Below are 17,484 nucleotides of genomic sequence, written 5' to 3'. Positions count from 1 at the left end.
GAAAGTCAGAAAACTTTTGCTCACATGATGAATGTTGAGTAAATACTGGCATCACGAACTACAAAGTCCTGCATGTTATAGTCTTCGACAGCCTCTAGAACTGCAGTGACAACTGGACCGTCGGTAGAGTTTGAGACGGATACTTGAAACACCGCTACACGTCCCCAAAACTCTTTGGAAGAGTTGGAAGAGGAGAAACCTGAATAAAGGAGGCACATGCGGCCATGATCGTCAAGACTGGTGAGATAGCACCCTCTGGGGTCGTAAAAGGGATCCTTGAATATTTCCTGTAGCTGATCTAGACGCTTTTCAGAATTGGTGAGCCCAAATGAGTCCAAGTTATAGGCAACAACTTCTGCTTCTCCGAATAAGGGCATGGCAATTAGAAAGCCATTGTACTCTACAGAACACATAAGATAGGGAAACTTCAATGGGATGGCATAGTCCCATTCTTCTTTTTCTGCATCAAAAATGCATGAAAAATGGCTGGTATTAAGATACAGCTTGCGGCCAATAGCATAGCGGGACATGATAGGGGCGCGACGGGAGTAAAGGGGGGGAGGGAGAGGTTTCCAGGTTTTTAACTCAAAATCAAAAGCCTCGAAAATTGGTTCAGTTAAACTATGACCAGTAAAGAGGTAGAGTGAATCTGTTGAAAGGACATAAACTTTGTTTTTATCCCCAAGGGTGACCACGATAGGGCAGGACTTGGGAGCAGAAGGATCAGGAAAGTTACTGTCCTTATAGAGGGTGTGGAATGTAGGGTCAAAGGTGAAGACATGGGAGTTGGGGTGGCAAAATTCAGGGCTACGTCTGAAAGACCTCGGGTCTAACTCCAAGTGAGGAACAATCCCAGGCCTGACAATCTTCTCACCCCCAACAAAATGCAATTTGGAATCCCTGATAAGTAGCCCCATCCGCATGGGAAATTCAGCATTTGCGTTGACAAACACATTTTTGAATTCGGGCCTCTTAGAAGTAGATCCCTTCTTGAATAATAATAGCTGACTGATGTTTAGGCTGCAAACTCGCCCATTAAGCTGAATGCAATAATAGCAATCTTGGTTCGACATTTGTATCTTGTCCTGGGTGGGATCAACGGTAGGAATGTGTGTCAAATAATGAACAAGATAAAATCAATCATTCATTCAATAGAATACTAAACCAATATTAATATCAACAAAACAGTCAAAGAGAATAATTTGTAGTATAGAGATGAAAACTCAAGAAACTTCAAAATAAAGAGAGAGAAAAAAACAGACTCCCAAGGATTTTGATTTCAATCAACAACAGAAAACCGAAAACTGGTCCAAACACAACACCACCGAAACCAACGAAAACCAAAAGGCATTTTACAATTATAAGATTCGAAGGAGAATAAGAAGATAACGATTATTACAATTGACGATAGGGAGGAAACTGAGAGCCATATCCAAATCATACAACACCAATCAGGAAAAAACCAGCAAATTAACATCTATACTAGCAGATGATAAATCCAACAATTATACTAACGCCATTCATGAAAATACCCCTACAACACATACGTTATTAATTATACTACTAAATCTAAAGATTATCGTATCATCATCAAAATAATCCAACAAAAAAAAAACAAAAATACCCCAAAAACAAGCACAAACCCTAAAGATTAAAAATATGCATAAAATTCCTAGAAAAAAAAAATGATAAACGGTCACTTAGATGACAGGAGAAAGGATGTACATCAAGGAAGGAGAGGGAAAAATCGGACGGTCTGATTCAGACCTGCCTGTTGAGATAGCTCGCTCAGTTGGGTTCCCGGCCAAATCACTCAATACCACACCTTAAGAAAAAGAAGGAGACGGCACGGCTGGCACGGATCGTCACGTCACCCTACATATATATGATTTTGGTTTATTAAGGTTTAGGAATCTCTGTGATAATTAATTGGGGACTTAAAAAAAGCACGAGCCAGAATTTATATTCATGGCTAGAGTGTTTGTACGTGGGGGAGGAAGAGGTTGAGATGTCGAGATTTAAGAGCATAAAACCTGGACAGAATCTTATAATGTGTAACCCAAAAGCACATCAAACCCCACATTGCCCTACTTGCCAAGCAAAAGCACATCAAACCCCTCCTCTATATATAAACCCTAAATATTATTGGCTTGGGACCTCTCATATTTTTCTTTCTTCTTTTGTATCATATAAATCTTCAATAATATCATTATTATCCTCTATTTGTACCACAATTTTATATCATCTTACATGGCACCTTAGGCGGACCACATTTTAAAAATAATTTGAATTTTTTTAATAAAAAAAAATTAAAAAAAAACCCTAAAAGAAAAAAACCTAAAACCTAGGAACCTGACTTCAATAATTATACATACGACCGATTGCAACAAAAATTTTAGATCCTCAAGCAAAACTTAGTAGTCTGCAACAATGGAGAACAAATTAAAAGAAAAAGGCATACACACCAATTAAACGAATCAATGCAAAATCAGTAGATGTTTGTTAATAATCAAACAAGGAAAGTGGAGCACCGATGAAAGGTGAAGGAGCATTGATTGAGAACTTCGTATAGGAAAAACGGTGACTGTGAAAGGGTGCGGGAACGAATGAGCATTGATTGAGAACATCTTGCTTTGCAAAGATGATGTTTCCACAACTCGAACTCATAATCTTTTGGTCTCAAAAGAACAACCTTTCCGTTGCTCCAAGGCTCTCTCTCATCAAATCAACCATTCATTCAATAAATTACGAATCCAATAATTAATCTCAAGAAAACAATCAAATAGAACCATTTATAGTATAGTATAGTATTGAGATGCAAACTCAAGCAACTTCAAAATAAAAAATACTCTCAGAAGATTTGATTTCAATCAACAACAGAAAACCCAAAACCGGTCCAAAATACAACACCACCTAAAATGCATATCACACAGTAATAACAATTTACGCAACGCATTTGCCGAGTGTCATAAAATTTGAGAAAGAACCATTCGGCAAAAAGAATGAATTGGGTGCCTCTTCTTCTTCAAATCAAAATCCCCTGATGCGATATTTCTTATACAATCATAAGGCTCGAGGAAGAACAAGAAGATGAAGATTATTACCATTTACAATGGGTGAGGAAACCGAGAGCCTCAGCCAACTCATAAACAGCACCATTCAAGAAAAATCCAGCAAATTAACATCATTCACAAAACTGAACGAACACATGCAATGACCATTACACTTACAGTCTCAGTCGCGGAACACACCTGTCCAAAGCCAGAAGGAGTTGAGTTCGTGAAGCTTGCATCAGCCTCGGTGTCGTTCTTGTTCAGATTATCATACCTACAAAATTAAAAGGGTATGTTTGCTTACATGATCAACGTTGAGTAAATAGTGGAATGATTAACTGTACAAGTTAGAACTCCCCTTTGACCCGACTAACAACTCCTCTTTAACTGTTAACCCTTGTAAATTTTAAATTTAATAAGTCCTTTAATTTCCCTTCATTTCACAAACGGTACAACTCGTCCAAAACTTTTGTAAAATTACAAAAATTATCCAAAACAACTTCAACACTTTTCAGTTGAGTCCAACCCGTGGGTCAAATGTCCAAAATAGCCTCGGCATTTCTTGCGCTTATAAAACATGCGCCCCCTCCCTCTCGGACAGAGATACCGGATCTCCCCATCAAGTCTTAAGGATCCGGAAATCCGAACTCTTGAAATTTAATTCAATGGCTACAATTATTATCACTTTAGAAGAGCTTCTCTATTTGTAGCATTTGGATTAAATTTCAATGGTCAAGATCTTCAGATCCTTAGGATTTGGTGGGGTGAGAGTGGCGGAGCTAGGATTATATAACAATGGGGTCATGATAAGTAGGTGTAAAATTAAGCATATTTTTGTTTATAGTTTGTCCACGTAGTAATATCGTATTTTTTGTTTATATGTAAAGCGCTAACAAAAAGTAAAAGAAAACATCAAGCACGACACATGACAATAAGCCACGAATCAAGAAGTCAATACATCCAGGAAATATGCAGTCAAGGGCAGAAGTGGAAATAAGAATACGAGTTTTTTTTGGGTCAATTAATAAGAATTTGAGTTAAGCATATTGTAAGGGACAGAGGAAATCTGAATTAAGAAGAAGATGCACCACAAAAGAAGAAGATAGAGGAAAGAAAGAAGAAAATTGAAGCAGCAAGAGCAGAGAGAAGACCGTTGAGAAACAAAAAGCTAACCTACAAACCATTTCTTTCCCAAACTAGTAGGGGTCAAGACAAAAAAACAAGAGGGAAAACATTGGGTTATTGGGGTCATGTGAGCTCAATGACCCCAGTGTGGCTTCGCTAGTGTGAGATCCAGCTGGGATCTCTGTCCCTCCCTCTCCTCATTCTTATGCCAAAAGAAACCCTAGCAAGTACTAGCCGCGCCGTCTCCCTCTCCTTCTCTTTTTTACCGTAACAAAACCCTAGCAGCCTCACCTTGTACTTCTCTTTCCTTACCTCAACAAAACCCCTACCATTCGACCTTCCCCTTCTTTTTATTCTCTCATTCACGGTTTCAACTTTCACAAGCTTGATGTCTAAGGATCTAGACACATGGAAGAAATGACTCCGTAATGATTGAGAATCTGGTGTACATCCAAGAAGACCGGTTCAGTTAAGGTATCCTTTTCACGCAATACTTCCGTTTCGATATCTGTTATTTCGTTAATATGAAACTCTTATTTTATTTTGAAACATGTTTCAAAAAATATCAAACTTCTCAACAACTTTAAAGGGCTTTCAATTAGTTGTTTATTAATATAAGTATTAGAAATCGATTCACGCCAGCTATTAGATGACAAATTAGAAATTATCACATTCATTTACTTCTAGAGGATCACTCCCTATATTTAAAAATAATAATTTAAATTTAGGGGTGTGCTATCCACATATCCTATTTTACTTCTTATACATACCCCTTATTAATTTCAATCTGTTGATTTTCTTCAATTCATCTAATCCGATGATAAAAAATTAGAAGGATGTGTGAAAAGTAAAATGAGGTGTGTGAATATCACACCCCCAAATTTAATGCTTAAATAATCATCGAAAATCATAATTAAAAAGATAAAACATCTTTTTTTAAACATATATTATAATAAACATTATAATTGTCCAAATTGAATCCGCCATTGCCAAAATTTTTAAAACGTTTCTCAATTTTCGAAAGATAAAAAGTCATGATATCGCCATTTGCTCTTTTAGAAATAATTAGCCCGGTACACTAGCATCAAACATCCCGCCGACTTGCTTTATGTTTAATGTTCCGCTCTTCTAATTTCTAAAAGAGCAAAATGCCGAAATCGTGACTTCTCGGGTGCGAAAATTGAGAACGTTTTTAAGTTTTTACAGTGACGAATTTAATTACGACAATTGTGTTGTATATTATAATATACAATCGAAAATAGATGTTTTATTTTTTTTTAATTATGATTTTTTGGTGATTAATTTAGTAATTAAAATTTCAAATTATTTTTTAAATATAGGGGAGTAATCATTTTGCATTGTTTTAGAGGTGAATGAATTTTAATTTTTCCAATTTGTCATCTAATAGCTAGGATCATTGTTGGATCTCTAATACCTACAAGTAATTGAATTGCCTTTAATTATATGTCTTTGGAGAAATTTTGATATGTTTCAGAACATATTTCACAAGAGAATAATATTATGGAGTTTCATATTAATGAAAGAACAGAAGCCATCTCTTGAACACATGAGGGAAACATATCGCTTAGTGAAAATGATAATTGAGCGTGTCTTCTTGGATATTAATCACCCAAAAAGGTTCCTTATGTTAGAGTTCATAGCTTTTGGTATTTAGTTTTATGAAGGTTTTGAGTGTTTGGGAAGAAGGAAAATTGCAGAGAAAATGCAGCTATGGTGCTGCGAGAGTGATGAAGGTTCTGACTGTATTTCACACTCCACTAACCAAATATAACCATTAGAGAGGAGAGAGAAGCGAGATTCTTCTCTAACAACTTTACACCAAGATTAAATCCTAACATTTGATTCTATCACCCTATGAGGTGAGTACACTTGTCATAATCTATCACTTAAATCTTAGGCTAGAGAAGAGACCACTTGGACTATGATTCAATGGCTCAGATTACATCAGAAAATAAACATATAAAAAGAAATTCAAAACTTGTGACTTTGCTTCCAAGATACCAGCTCAAGGGTTATACATCAACACCTGAACTACGTACTTGTCTTTATATTGCTAAAGTTTGGAAGCAATCTGCTGAACAGTAGGTGGACAAAACGAAATTTAATCGGGTTATAATTTCTGCAGTTTTGATTGTATGAACATTGTTTCTTTTTATGTTTTGATAGGAATTTGTATGAGTATAAACATGCCATTATATTATATCAGTTTCTCCCTTTCAATGCAACCTGGGATGACATCATTTAACATTTTAGTCATTCTTTGGGGGCAGTTCATGCAAAACCCTTCGGAATAATCTTCACAAAACAATCTCGGTAAGACTCTCAACATGTACTCAATATTTGATTGATTATGTACGCTATAGCTCCATATAATAATCTGTTTAGGTCATACAGAAGATGATTCAACTGTATTTGACATAGCAGTATGAAAAAGGCGACTAGATACAGCATTTGCTACCGAGGGTCAAAGATAATATCCAATACATGTTCCTCGCAGATACAAGCAAACGTCAATGCCGGAAAAATGAATTTGTGTATGTTGAGTTGTCACCAAAATCATCTACTGCAATTGGGGTAAAACACCATCGAAAACAGCTGGGTTTAGACAAAAGTTTGAGAGAAACCCAAATATGTACACTAAATTTGTAGTTTGCGTTATGTGGAGCGAAAAATAATCACAAGGCGACACGTGGATCTTTGGATAAAAAAGGACAAGAATACCCTTGAGGCACATGGGATTCCTACGCGCAAGTAGCAAATAAACATCTTTAACCAAGTCAGAAATGCCCAAAATAGGTAACAATTCAAAACCTATCTCATTTCATATATTTTTACCTCACTTTCCCTCCTAGCCAAATAATTAAATAACCATTCTATAACCTACCAAATATTCCACATAAATCGAGTTAATTGACAAATTAATGGGGTTATTACCTAATAAACTCATTAATTTTCAATTAAATTATCAATTAAAAGCCAAAAATCACCCTAAAAGCCGTTGGTCCTTCTCCAAAATGGGGGCCGGCCATTCCCTTTGATTTCCTACCACAATTTGCCTTTTTTACATTGATTAGCTAATCTTTTCAACCATTATTTGATTGATTAGCTGATCATGCCATGAAAGTCATAAAAACATTCCCTTTATATTGATAATTAACCAATTAATATATTATTCTTAATTAATATATTAATTGCTAAATTAAGCCACCTCCTATCCCTATATATGTGCTCCCATTTCCACCAAAAACCCATTCCAACACTTTGGCAAAAATCTCAAAATTCTCTAAACATTTTTTCTCTCTCTAAATTCTAACTTTGGCATCGGAGGTTCTTCAGCCAAAGCCTCCCCCATTCATCGTGGGCGCGTGAGGCTCTTGGCCTTAACCTAAGGTGTTAATTGTTTTGTAGGTGCAAAATTGTCCAAGATCAAGGAGGAAGAAATTTGCATCCACACGTTAGACCACTAGTATAAAAACATGTTTGCGCGACGGAGAAAATTTTGTCGCGCAAAGTATGTTTGCGCGACGGAAAACACAAAACGTCGCGCAAACTGCCTTTGCGAGACGTAACTTTGCGCGACGCCAACCTTCGTCGCGCATAGTTACGCTCGCAAAGGCAGTTTGCGCGACGAAGACTGTCGTCGTGCAAAGTTTTTTTTTTTTTTGTTCTTGCATTGTCTTTTTCTTTTGTGGTATCCACATGTGTAAATGTTTTAAATTGATGATCAAATTAGTTCATTGTATTCATATAGGGTTAAAGAGTGTAGCTGTAAAAAATCATCAAAATTGGAGTTAAAATAACCGTTAAATCGTGATTTTTCGTTTATAACCGTCGAAAAGTTTTGTCCCGTTACTTGATCTCTGAATTTTTTTTTTGTGATTTTTGGTATATGCAATCTCGAAGCATATACAAACAAGTTTGATGGTTGGATCGTTCAAACTAGTTTCGTACAATACGTTTCCCATCAAAATCAATGGTATATGTATTTACTAAGTATATTTTCATTTATTTATTTTGTACTTATAAGCAAAAGGCAAAAAAAAAAAAAAACTTTTGCGCGACGTAGCGGTACCTACGTCGCGCAAAGTCTTCTATTTTTTTATTTTTTTTATTTTTTGGGTTCTTGCATTGCATTTTTCTTTTGTGGTATCCACTTGTGTAAATGTTTTAAATTGACGATCGAATTAGTTCATTGTATTCATATAGATTTAAAGAGTGTAGCTATAAAAAATTATCAAAATCGGAGTTAAAACTACCGTTAAATCATGATTTTTTGGTTTATTGCCTTCGAAAAGGTTTATCCCGTTACATAATATCTGAATGTTTGTTTTTTGTGATTTTTGGCATATGCAATCTCGAAGCATATGCAAACAAGTTTAACGGTTGGATCTTTGAAACTAATTTCATACAATGCGTATCCCATCGAAAAGTTTTGTCCCGTTACTCGATCTTTGAATGTTTGTTTTTTTCAATTTTTTGCGTATGTGATCTCGATGCATATACAAGCAAGTATGACGGTTGGATCCTTGAAATTAGCTTCATGTAATGCGTATCCCATCAAAACAATAGATTCACTAACACTTAGAGTTTATTTATAGTTTTATTAAGTATAACATAGAGATTTTGTGGTATCCACTTGTGTAAATATTCTAAATTGATGATCGAATTAGTTCATTGTATTCATATAGGATCAAGTACTATAGCTATAAAAAATAATCAAAATCGGAGTTAAAACTACCGTTAAATCGTGATTTTTGGTTTATAACTGTTGAAAAGTTTTGTCATGTTACTCGACCTTTGAATGTTTGTTTTTTTCGATTTTTTGCGTATGTGATCTCAAAGCATATACAAACAAGTTTGACGGTTGGATCCTTGAAATTAGCTTCATAGAATGCGTATCCCATCAAAATGATAGATTCACTAACACTTAGAGTTTATTTATACTTTCATTAAGTATAACATAAAGATTTTGTGGTATCCACTTTTTGTAAATATTCTAAATTGACGATCGAATTAGTTCATTGTATTCATATAGGATCAAGGAGTGTAGCTGTAAAAAATCATTAAAATCGGAGTTAAAGCTACCGTTAAATCGTGATTTTTCGTTTATAACCGTCGCAAAGTTTTGTCCCGTTACTTAATCTCTGAATATTTTTTTTTTGCAATTTTTGGTGTATGCAATCTCGAAGTATATACAAACAAGTTTGAGGGTTTGATCGTTCAAATTAGTTTTGTACAATGCGTATCTCATCAATTTCAATGGTATGTGTGTATATATATATTAAGTAAATTTAAATTTATTTATTCTGTACGTATAACACTTAAGAAATTGAAAAACATTTATATTTATTAAGTAGCTTTAAATTTATTGCAATTGTTATAACAATATATTATTGTGGGTTTTATGGAAAAAAAAATTGAATTTGAAGGCAGTAAAATTACTTTTTCAGTACATTTTATAATATTTATAAAAAAAAAATTACCTTGCGCGATGCCACGTGTTCTCGTCGCGCAAAAACCCTTTGCGCGACGTCTAAAGGTAAACCTGCGTCGCGCAATGTGTGATAATTTTGGCGGTGCACTTGTTAAAAATAGGCGCTTTGTTTAAATTTTCGCTATCTGTGATAAACCCAAACTCTCTCCTCACTCGGTCTCCCGAACTCTCTTCTCACTGAACTCTCTCTTCTCACTCCGTCTCCCTCATCCTCTCACGCAGGTGAATCACCCTCTCGCTCATATCGTCCTCTCTCTCCCTTTCCCTCACTCGGTCTTTCTCTCCCCAAACATGAACCCTCCCTCTTTCTTTCCCTCTTTATTTCTGAGTTGTGATAAATCTGAACCCTCCCTCCTTCTTTCCCCTTCTTTCGAACCCAATCTTGAACCCTCTTTTCCCCGTAGACCCCAAATCTCCCTTTCTTTCGTTCCCTCCTTCTTTCCCCTTCTTTCGAACCCAATCTTGAACCTTTCCCTGCAGACCCAAAATCTCCCTCTCTTTCTTTCCCTCTTTCTTTCCCTTGATTTACTGAAACAAAAGTAGGAAGGAGAAACTGTTTGATCATCAATGACTGGTTTTGTTAGAACGAGATCGAAACGGGTCACTTACCCGCTCGACGACCGGGTGAAAGATAGACTCGTAGGAGGATACAGCTCCGGACCTAGTGACGCCAGCAAAGGAAGCGAGCACTCCGGCGACTACGACTCCCCCTGCCTCTCCAAGCTCGTCTGCGACTGGGTTTCACGACAACGAGTCCGACTCAGAACGAGTCGAATCGGGTATTGGGCCGTGGAATGGACTTTTTAGTTTCTTCTTTTTCTTCTGTAGGTGTATGGGTAAGGAAGGGACTAATTAGGAACAAAGAGTGGGGTTAGGAGGTAGGTCCATATCTTCCTCAGTCAGAGTAATATTCAAATTAGGGAAAAGACAAGTCCTCACTATATTTTCTTAACATTTCCTTATTTGAGCACACTGTTAAGCGGCTTCTACTTGTATTATCTTTAATTAACATTTCCATTTAAACAGGCTCAGAGGATTGGCATGATCAACACACTGCAAGAAATGTGTAATGCTCCACTTGGCATGATCAAAGTTAAGGTGCAACTCTTTTTTATATACGCTACTTATCCTTTTTAATTCTTCCCATTGGGGTGGGTGCAGGCAGAATAAGCATCTTGAACCTTGACCATCATTGTTAAGTTCGGTTTGTTCTTCTTATGGTTCTGTAGCTTTAGTTGATGCTGTTGGTTCTTCCTTTCAATCATATTTAAATATACTATTAATAACAATATTAAATACAAGTGTTTGTGGTGGTTTAAGTGTATTGATTTGTACATTTAAGTACCCATCTCTGCACATTGTTTCTCATATCCTCTCTGATATGGTGGCGGGGATTTAATTTTCTATGTGTTATAGTGAAACAGATAATTCATTGGACACTCAAGTACCATTCCTCCCTTTGGTTGAGGTTTCAGTGAAGGCTTTACTTGTCATATCATTAGTAGCTTTACCTGCAGCTCCAAGTGCCGCAACACGAGTTTTGTTCTGTGCTCATCATCCATACTTGGTTGGAACTGCAAAGAGAGACGCAGTTTGGAAGGTAAATCTTTCTCTTGGACTTTTGTTATTTGAAAAAAGAAAAAAAAGTGATCTTCATTATGTTACTTGGTTTAGCAGGTTTTTCTGTTTCTCATTTTTAATCTGAAAGTCCCCATCTCATATAATGTAATCTTGACCCAAAAAAAAAATAATGACAATTGTTTCTTCCTCTTTTGAAAAAAAAATAAAAAATTGAAATGAAAAGACAAGAACAGATTTAAGAAGCAAGTAGGTCTTGGATGGCGAGGTACATGTCAACCAACACTCCTGCTGAAAACATGTCAATTAAGAAAACCAAGTACTGGAAGATTACTTCTCTTCCATGCAAGGCTCATAAAGTTTTTAAAACTTATTTGGAAACTGCGTCCATTAAGTTTTTGCCTATGTTTTGACAATAAGTCATGAGACTCTGAGAGTTAGGTTTTCTTCCCTCTTTTACTGGTAAAAAATATATGTTCATATAGAGTTGTGTGCCTTCCTATGTTAATTTTCATCTATTGTGGCATAGTGAAAATTCCGGTTGCATTTTTGAGCTGATTTGTTTGGTTCTTTTGGTCTTCAGAGGCAACGAAGATGTATGCATGCATGTGGTTTGGATCTCTTTCCAGATAAGTTCTGAGATTGTTCTCTCGTCGTTTGCTTGTATTGAGTTTGGGCATTAGTGAACCTATTTCTCTTTGTATGAGAGTCAAATTTCTTAATGCATGTTCAATCGTTGCCGAGGATGGTTATCATGGATGAGAATGGGAAGCAGGTAACTTATCCAGCTTTCCTTTTCTTACACTTGTGCTTCTAATCTTTTTCTTACACATGTCTACGGGGTTTGTTGCCAACACTTTGCTTGTATGGACACTTATTTAAGATTGATAAATGATTTCTAACGCGATGATTGTTCTCACATTTGTAGTTACAGTTTTTCTTGATGCCACTTTTGATTTGTGCATAAGGACTGTGTATGTTTGTTGACTGATGAAGTCATGCTTCCCATGCTGTATAATTAGGTGCATAAGGACTGTCTATGTTTGATGATTGATTTGTCCATGTCAGATAGGCCATGATAATTAAAGCTTTCTTAGTTGGATTGCAGGTATAGAATTTAATAACTGCACTAAGAATATTGTCAATGTGTTTGAAGATAGCTTGTGGATAAACATCAAATATATATCTACTTAGAATTGCTTTCTTACATGTATTTTACGATAAATAAAAATACGACATATTAACTTGCGACCAAAATAATCAAGATACACATAAACGGAACATCTGATCCTATTGGTTTAAAGCATAGTTGACATCGTTAATTAGTATTGTTTCTACCATTGCAATACTGCTTTATATATATATATATATATATATGTGTGTGTGTGTGTGTGTGTGTATGTGTGTGTGTGTGTGTGAACAAATGCAAGAAAGGATATGATATTACTTTGGCTGCTAATTGATTAGTTTCAAATGCAAGAAATGACTAGTTTCTAATGTTATATTTTTATTGTTCGGTGTATAGGGAAGGTGCGGGTTCGTGAGACGGGTGCCTCCTTTTCCAGATCGACCACAGGAGAGGTCAATGCCTTGAAGGAGGAAGTGACAACCCTAAAAGGTCAACTTGCAGCCCAGGGCGAGCAAATGAGTATTATTGTACGGGCCTTACAGATTTCCGGCCTCTAAATCCCGATGCCAGCACCTAATCTTGCTCCACCTTCGACCTCCCAGCCACTTCGCCCAGCCGATACATAGTAGTCTGATGTATCAAACATAGAAGACTACTTGTTGTAGTTTTTTCTTTTTTGTTCGAACATCTTGTATGTACATTTTCATATATTTTATAATTAAATACTTTTTTTTGTTTATTAATTATTGTTTAGAATTTACAATATTTATTAAAAATTAAATAAAAAATATTTTTGCCAAAAAAATAAAAAAGTGGTTTGTGCAACGAAGGAGTAACGTACGTCGCGCAAAGTAGCTTTGCACGACGTAGGATCTGCGTCGTGCAAAGTAGTTTTAAACCAAGCACAAGGTTTACTAACTAATTTTTTTTCTTTTAAGTAACTCTTTGGAATCGGTCTTATTACTTATTAACATAAGTATTTGCTTAAATTTTTATGCTCAAAAATAGAAGAATCAGTTACAAATATTGAACTGACCTAAAACATAGCCGGAATTGAGTTTGCAAGAAAAGTTTACCAAAAAGAGGTTTTAACTTTATGATGAATTTTGTAGAACTGGCCAAAACCGATTTTACAAATCCGGAGTTAATAGCAAACTGTGTTTGTGAAACATGAAAATTGTTGAGATTTCACAAGATATTTTGAGAGTTACTAGCTCCTCCTTTTTGTTGTAAATTGCTATATGTAGATATAAATTAGTGTTTTTTTGGTCTCGTGATAATCATATGTAATATTCTTTTTTCATTCGGGCTTATGCCCCTTTTTCATTCGGGCCTAAACCCTAAAAAAATCCTACAAGTCATGTGGAACTGGTCTTCCGATAATCGCGCAAACCCTTTCAAAATTTTTTTTTTTATATATATTATATATAAGATAAAAAATAAATAAAATTACCAAAGTTTTGTTTGGTGCATTGAGGTAGGTATCGAAGAGATCCATTGTATCCAAAAACCAGAGACAGCGAGAGAGAGAGGCATTGAATTGCACCGCTATTTCGCCTCTCCTTCCTCCCTCTCTGTGTCCGTCATGTCGTCGACCAGTGCTTTAAGCTCCCGGCTTTCCAACTTCCACCTCCTCACCGAATCCCAGGACCACCTCACTTTCCGTAAGCTCTCTCGAAACGTATTGGCTCAATACCAGTAGTATTCCGCACAATTTTGTATGCAAAAACATTTCTCGAATTGCATAGAAATTATGGGGTTTTCGAAAGAAGATAGAACAGAAATTGGGTTTCTTTTTGTACCAATTTTAACCCCTTTTTATCATACACTTGAGGAAAAAGCATGGCTTTGGCAGTGTAAGAAATTACTGTTGGAAATGTTGGACCATTGTATTTGAATTCTGGGCATTGAAATTTGATGCCACTTTGCTGAGCGAGATTGTTTAGGATGTCAAACTAAATTGTGGGCATTGAAAATTTGTGAGCGTAAATGTTTGCGCTTTTTCGAAATTTATGCTCAATCTGTTAATCATTGTTTTGTTGTGCAAAAATGTTTTGCCTATTCCGCTGTGAGACGGGGTTATCGTGTAATTTCTGATGACAAATCAAACTTACTGCTTTATTCTGATTATAGGTGAAGGAGTAAACTCACGTCCAGCCTGTCCTTCAATTGTTTCTTGGCCTGGTATTAAGACTGGGAGGACACCCCGTTCGTCCCGTGTGTATGGCTTATTTGGAGGAGGGAAAAAGGGTAACAATGAAAGGGGTGATGATGCAGCTTCAAAGGTTTAGCATTTTCCCTCTTGTAGTTTGTTTTCCCATTTTTCTGGAACTTGTCTTGGGTGGACCAACTTTGTATTGACCATTGGAATTGCCATCTGCTGCATTGCTGTACCCGTTAATCCTTCTCAGAAATTTATTTCTTGCCCCTTGTATTCCTCTGTTGAGTGTGTCAAGTCAATACAAACTCTATTAAAATGAAAGGGGATGGTTGATTTTAACTTTTATATGCTTCATGTGGGGACACCAGATCAAATTTATATGATTGATGCAGTATTAGGTTGCAGGGTTTCGTAGCCCTTCCAATTGTAAGCTAAGTAGCTTTATGCAGCCCGAGGCTCACAGATTTTGACATTAGGCTGTCAACTGTACTTTGGTCGAACATGGTCCAGCTATGTTTTATTATGGATCACTATATCTTGCATCACGCAATTGGTAGCAGGATTTGTTTAGGATAAAGGGCAGTGGTATGGACGTCAAATGGGGTTGCCTAGTTATAATTATAGTCGAACTATAAGGTTGCTATAGTGATAGTGTTATCATCGTTTATTTGTCTTGTGTAATGGCGACATTGCAAGCTTGAGGTCGATCATAACTGGCCACTTTTGGTTTACTAGAACATATGCTGATAATGACTTTATGTTGTTTCTAGCATAATTGTGACTATGATCCTATGTTGTTTTCTGTTACAGTATCCCGAGTCTGTCTTAGTCCACGTGGAGCTAGTCCAGCATTCCTAAGAATAGAAACCTTGATTTAAGTATCAAGTTGATGTACTGTTATGTCTGCACTTTTGATGCAGGCAGGAGTTTTCAGTATGCAAAATCTGTATGAGACAGTTAAGCAAGCTCAAAATGTAGTACAAGTTGAAGCAGTGCGTGTGCAGAAAGAGCTTGCTGCGTATGTTCTTAAAGCTTTATCCAATTTCGTCCGATACTGATAATCCTTTCAGTGGTATGATTATTATCTCTTCATTCTTTCTTCTTTTTTTCCCCCCTTTTTCAGGGCAGTGTTTGATGGTTACTGTGAAGGTGAGATTATAAAGGTACGAATGATTCACTCTTGCGACAAGGTCAACTTTGGATATTTGTTCAGTTTGGGAATATAAGCTGGTTTTCTTGTGTCTGAATGGTATTTTAACTTTCACTTTCATAGTATCAAGATAATGTGAAGACACGGTCATAGTGTCGCTAGCAAAACTTTTACTGACCTACACAGATAACTTTAAGTTTTTCCAATCGGTGCATTTTAGTTTTATCAGCTCAGCTGTTCGTTAAATGGAACCTTCGTCTTCTCTCCCTGTTTACATATATATACTCTTGTCTCTGTTGCTCTCAGACTTGACAATCCTCTGATCTCTGATTTTCCCCTAGGTAACGCTTTCTGGTAACCAGCAACCTGTACGCACTGAGATAACTGAGGCTGCTATGGAACTAGGAGCAGAAGTAAGTCGTGAAAACTATTGTTCCCTTTCCCGTTTGCCAGAATGAGTTTCTCCTTAGGATAGATGTGATTTCTTTTCCTTTTTTATTTTCACAATGCAGAAAGTCTCTGAATTGGTGACGGAAGCATACAAAGATGCGCATCAGAAGAGTGTCATGGTGAGAACACAATGTGTTTCTATGTTTTTACAGACTGATTGATAATTGTGGGCTACTTTAACTGATAGTATTTGTGTGTACTTTCCAATATTCAGGCCATGAAGGATAGAATGAGCAACCTTGCCCAGAGTATAGGAATGCCAAAAGCTCTCGGTGAATTGAAATGATTTGCCGGTGCATCTCTATGACATTTAACTGTCCTATTTCGTAATGTTGAACTTTTTTCTTCGTACCTCTTAGTTTCAAGGAAAAATTGTTGATTCAAAATTTTCAATGAGGTCAAGTTTCAGTTTCAAGTTTTTATCAAGGTCCTTGGTATTAATAACATCATTAATTATTTCAATAATAATTTTTTATTTCTAAATATATTCATTTAATGTTTAAAATGTTACAATTAGTATATTTATATTTATGACTAAATTTTTTATCATATATTTTTAGTTTTATTTTGTACCCATTTTTAATTTGTAATTCTTTTTTAACTTGTATCGATTTTCTTTTCAGTTTTAATTTGTACCCATATATTAATTTCTTTTTGTGCCCATATTTTTTAAAATTTATTTGTATTTGTACCCTTTTTTTTTATTTGTACTTTTTATTTTTGCTAAATGTACCCATGCTAATTATATGTACCCATTCATGTAAAACTTTTTAATCTTATAATGTACTCATTCTTAAATATACCAATTTGTTTATATGTAAAATGTACCCTTTTTTAATATATAAAATCTATTCAATTTTTTTCTAATCCATTTTTAAACTTATATGGGTACATTCTTTTTTCTTTGATTTTAGAATGTATCTATGTCAAGTTTAATTGAAGAAATTTACTAATGTTATTAAGCCTAATGTCTTTTTTTGTGATTTTGAAGAATGTACCCATGTTTTGATACAATAAATTTTTGGCCAAATCAGATTAATAGTTCCTGTGGTGATAGGGTATTCGGAGGATTACCCATGTGGTAAAAAAAATTAGGATTTAATTCCTTGTGGTGAAGATTATTAGCAAAATTAACCTAAAAAACAAAATTTTGTTAAACTCAGTTAAGTATAAGGATAACAATGTCCAACGACACTTTAGATTTAATTCCTTGTGGTGAAGATTATTAGCAAAATTAACCTAAAAAACAAAATTTTGTTAAACTCAGTTAAGTATAAGGATAACAATGTCCAACGACACTTTAGCTGATCGCCGATCAACACA

General features: G+C 35.6%; 2 protein-coding genes and 1 long non-coding RNA gene across 9 annotated transcripts in view; 2 read left to right on the top strand and 1 right to left on the bottom strand.

Moving 5' to 3' along the window:
• LOC103442127 (uncharacterized) overlaps positions 1 to 2,102 on the bottom strand; it is a 32,076-nt gene extending 29,974 nt beyond the window's left edge. For 5 of the 7 annotated variants that reach the window (XR_011575787.1, XM_070813110.1, XM_070813108.1 and 2 more), the window contains exons 1-2: positions 1,726 to 1,866; positions 25 to 1,085 (exon numbers count right to left, since the gene is read on the bottom strand). Coding sequence is in view for 6 of the 7 variants with exons in the window: in XM_070813110.1 (XP_070669211.1) it covers positions 25 to 1,073 (1,049 nt within the window). In the remaining variant the exon portion in view is untranslated. Of the gene's footprint in view, positions 1 to 24; positions 1,086 to 1,725 lie in introns of all 7 variants that reach the window. The other 2 variants (XM_029095307.2, XM_070813109.1) reach the window with 2 other exon arrangements.
• Positions 2,103 to 9,816: 7,714 nt separating this feature from the next.
• LOC103442119 (uncharacterized) lies at positions 9,817 to 13,139 on the top strand. The gene is made up of 6 exons (XR_011575794.1): positions 9,817 to 10,293; positions 10,347 to 10,571; positions 10,720 to 10,791; positions 11,110 to 11,293; positions 11,855 to 12,046; positions 12,802 to 13,139. It is a non-coding gene; the product is annotated as an uncharacterized lncRNA (long non-coding RNA).
• A 567-nt stretch (positions 13,140 to 13,706) lies between these two features.
• LOC103442110 (nucleoid-associated protein At4g30620, chloroplastic-like) lies at positions 13,707 to 16,644 on the top strand. The gene is made up of 7 exons (XM_008380868.4): positions 13,707 to 14,064; positions 14,534 to 14,685; positions 15,482 to 15,579; positions 15,685 to 15,724; positions 16,053 to 16,124; positions 16,224 to 16,280; positions 16,376 to 16,644. Exons 1-7 carry the CDS (start codon positions 13,986 to 13,988, stop codon positions 16,445 to 16,447), a joined length of 570 nt encoding a protein of 189 aa, XP_008379090.1. The 5' UTR covers positions 13,707 to 13,985; the 3' UTR covers positions 16,448 to 16,644.
• Positions 16,645 to 17,484: the final 840 nt, after the last annotated feature.

This window comes from Malus domestica, chromosome 15, assembly GCF_042453785.1.
Source record: "Malus domestica chromosome 15, GDT2T_hap1".
Lineage (NCBI taxonomy): Eukaryota > Viridiplantae > Streptophyta > Magnoliopsida > Rosales > Rosaceae > Malus > Malus domestica.
This window is presented reverse-complemented; position numbering and strand designations above follow the sequence as displayed.

Bases quoted from the DNA above. Each gene is read 5' to 3' on its own strand.
- LOC103442110 (XM_008380868.4), top strand. From the start codon at position 13,986: ATGTCGTCGACCAGTGCTTTAAGCTCCCGGCTTTCCAACTTCCACCTC. The intron at 14,686-15,481 runs GTTTAGCATTTT...CTTTTGATGCAG, and splicing joins GTGATGATGCAGCTTCAAAG to GCAGGAGTTTTCAGTATGCA. The intron at 15,725-16,052 runs GTACGAATGATT...ATTTTCCCCTAG, and splicing joins GTGAAGGTGAGATTATAAAG to GTAACGCTTTCTGGTAACCA.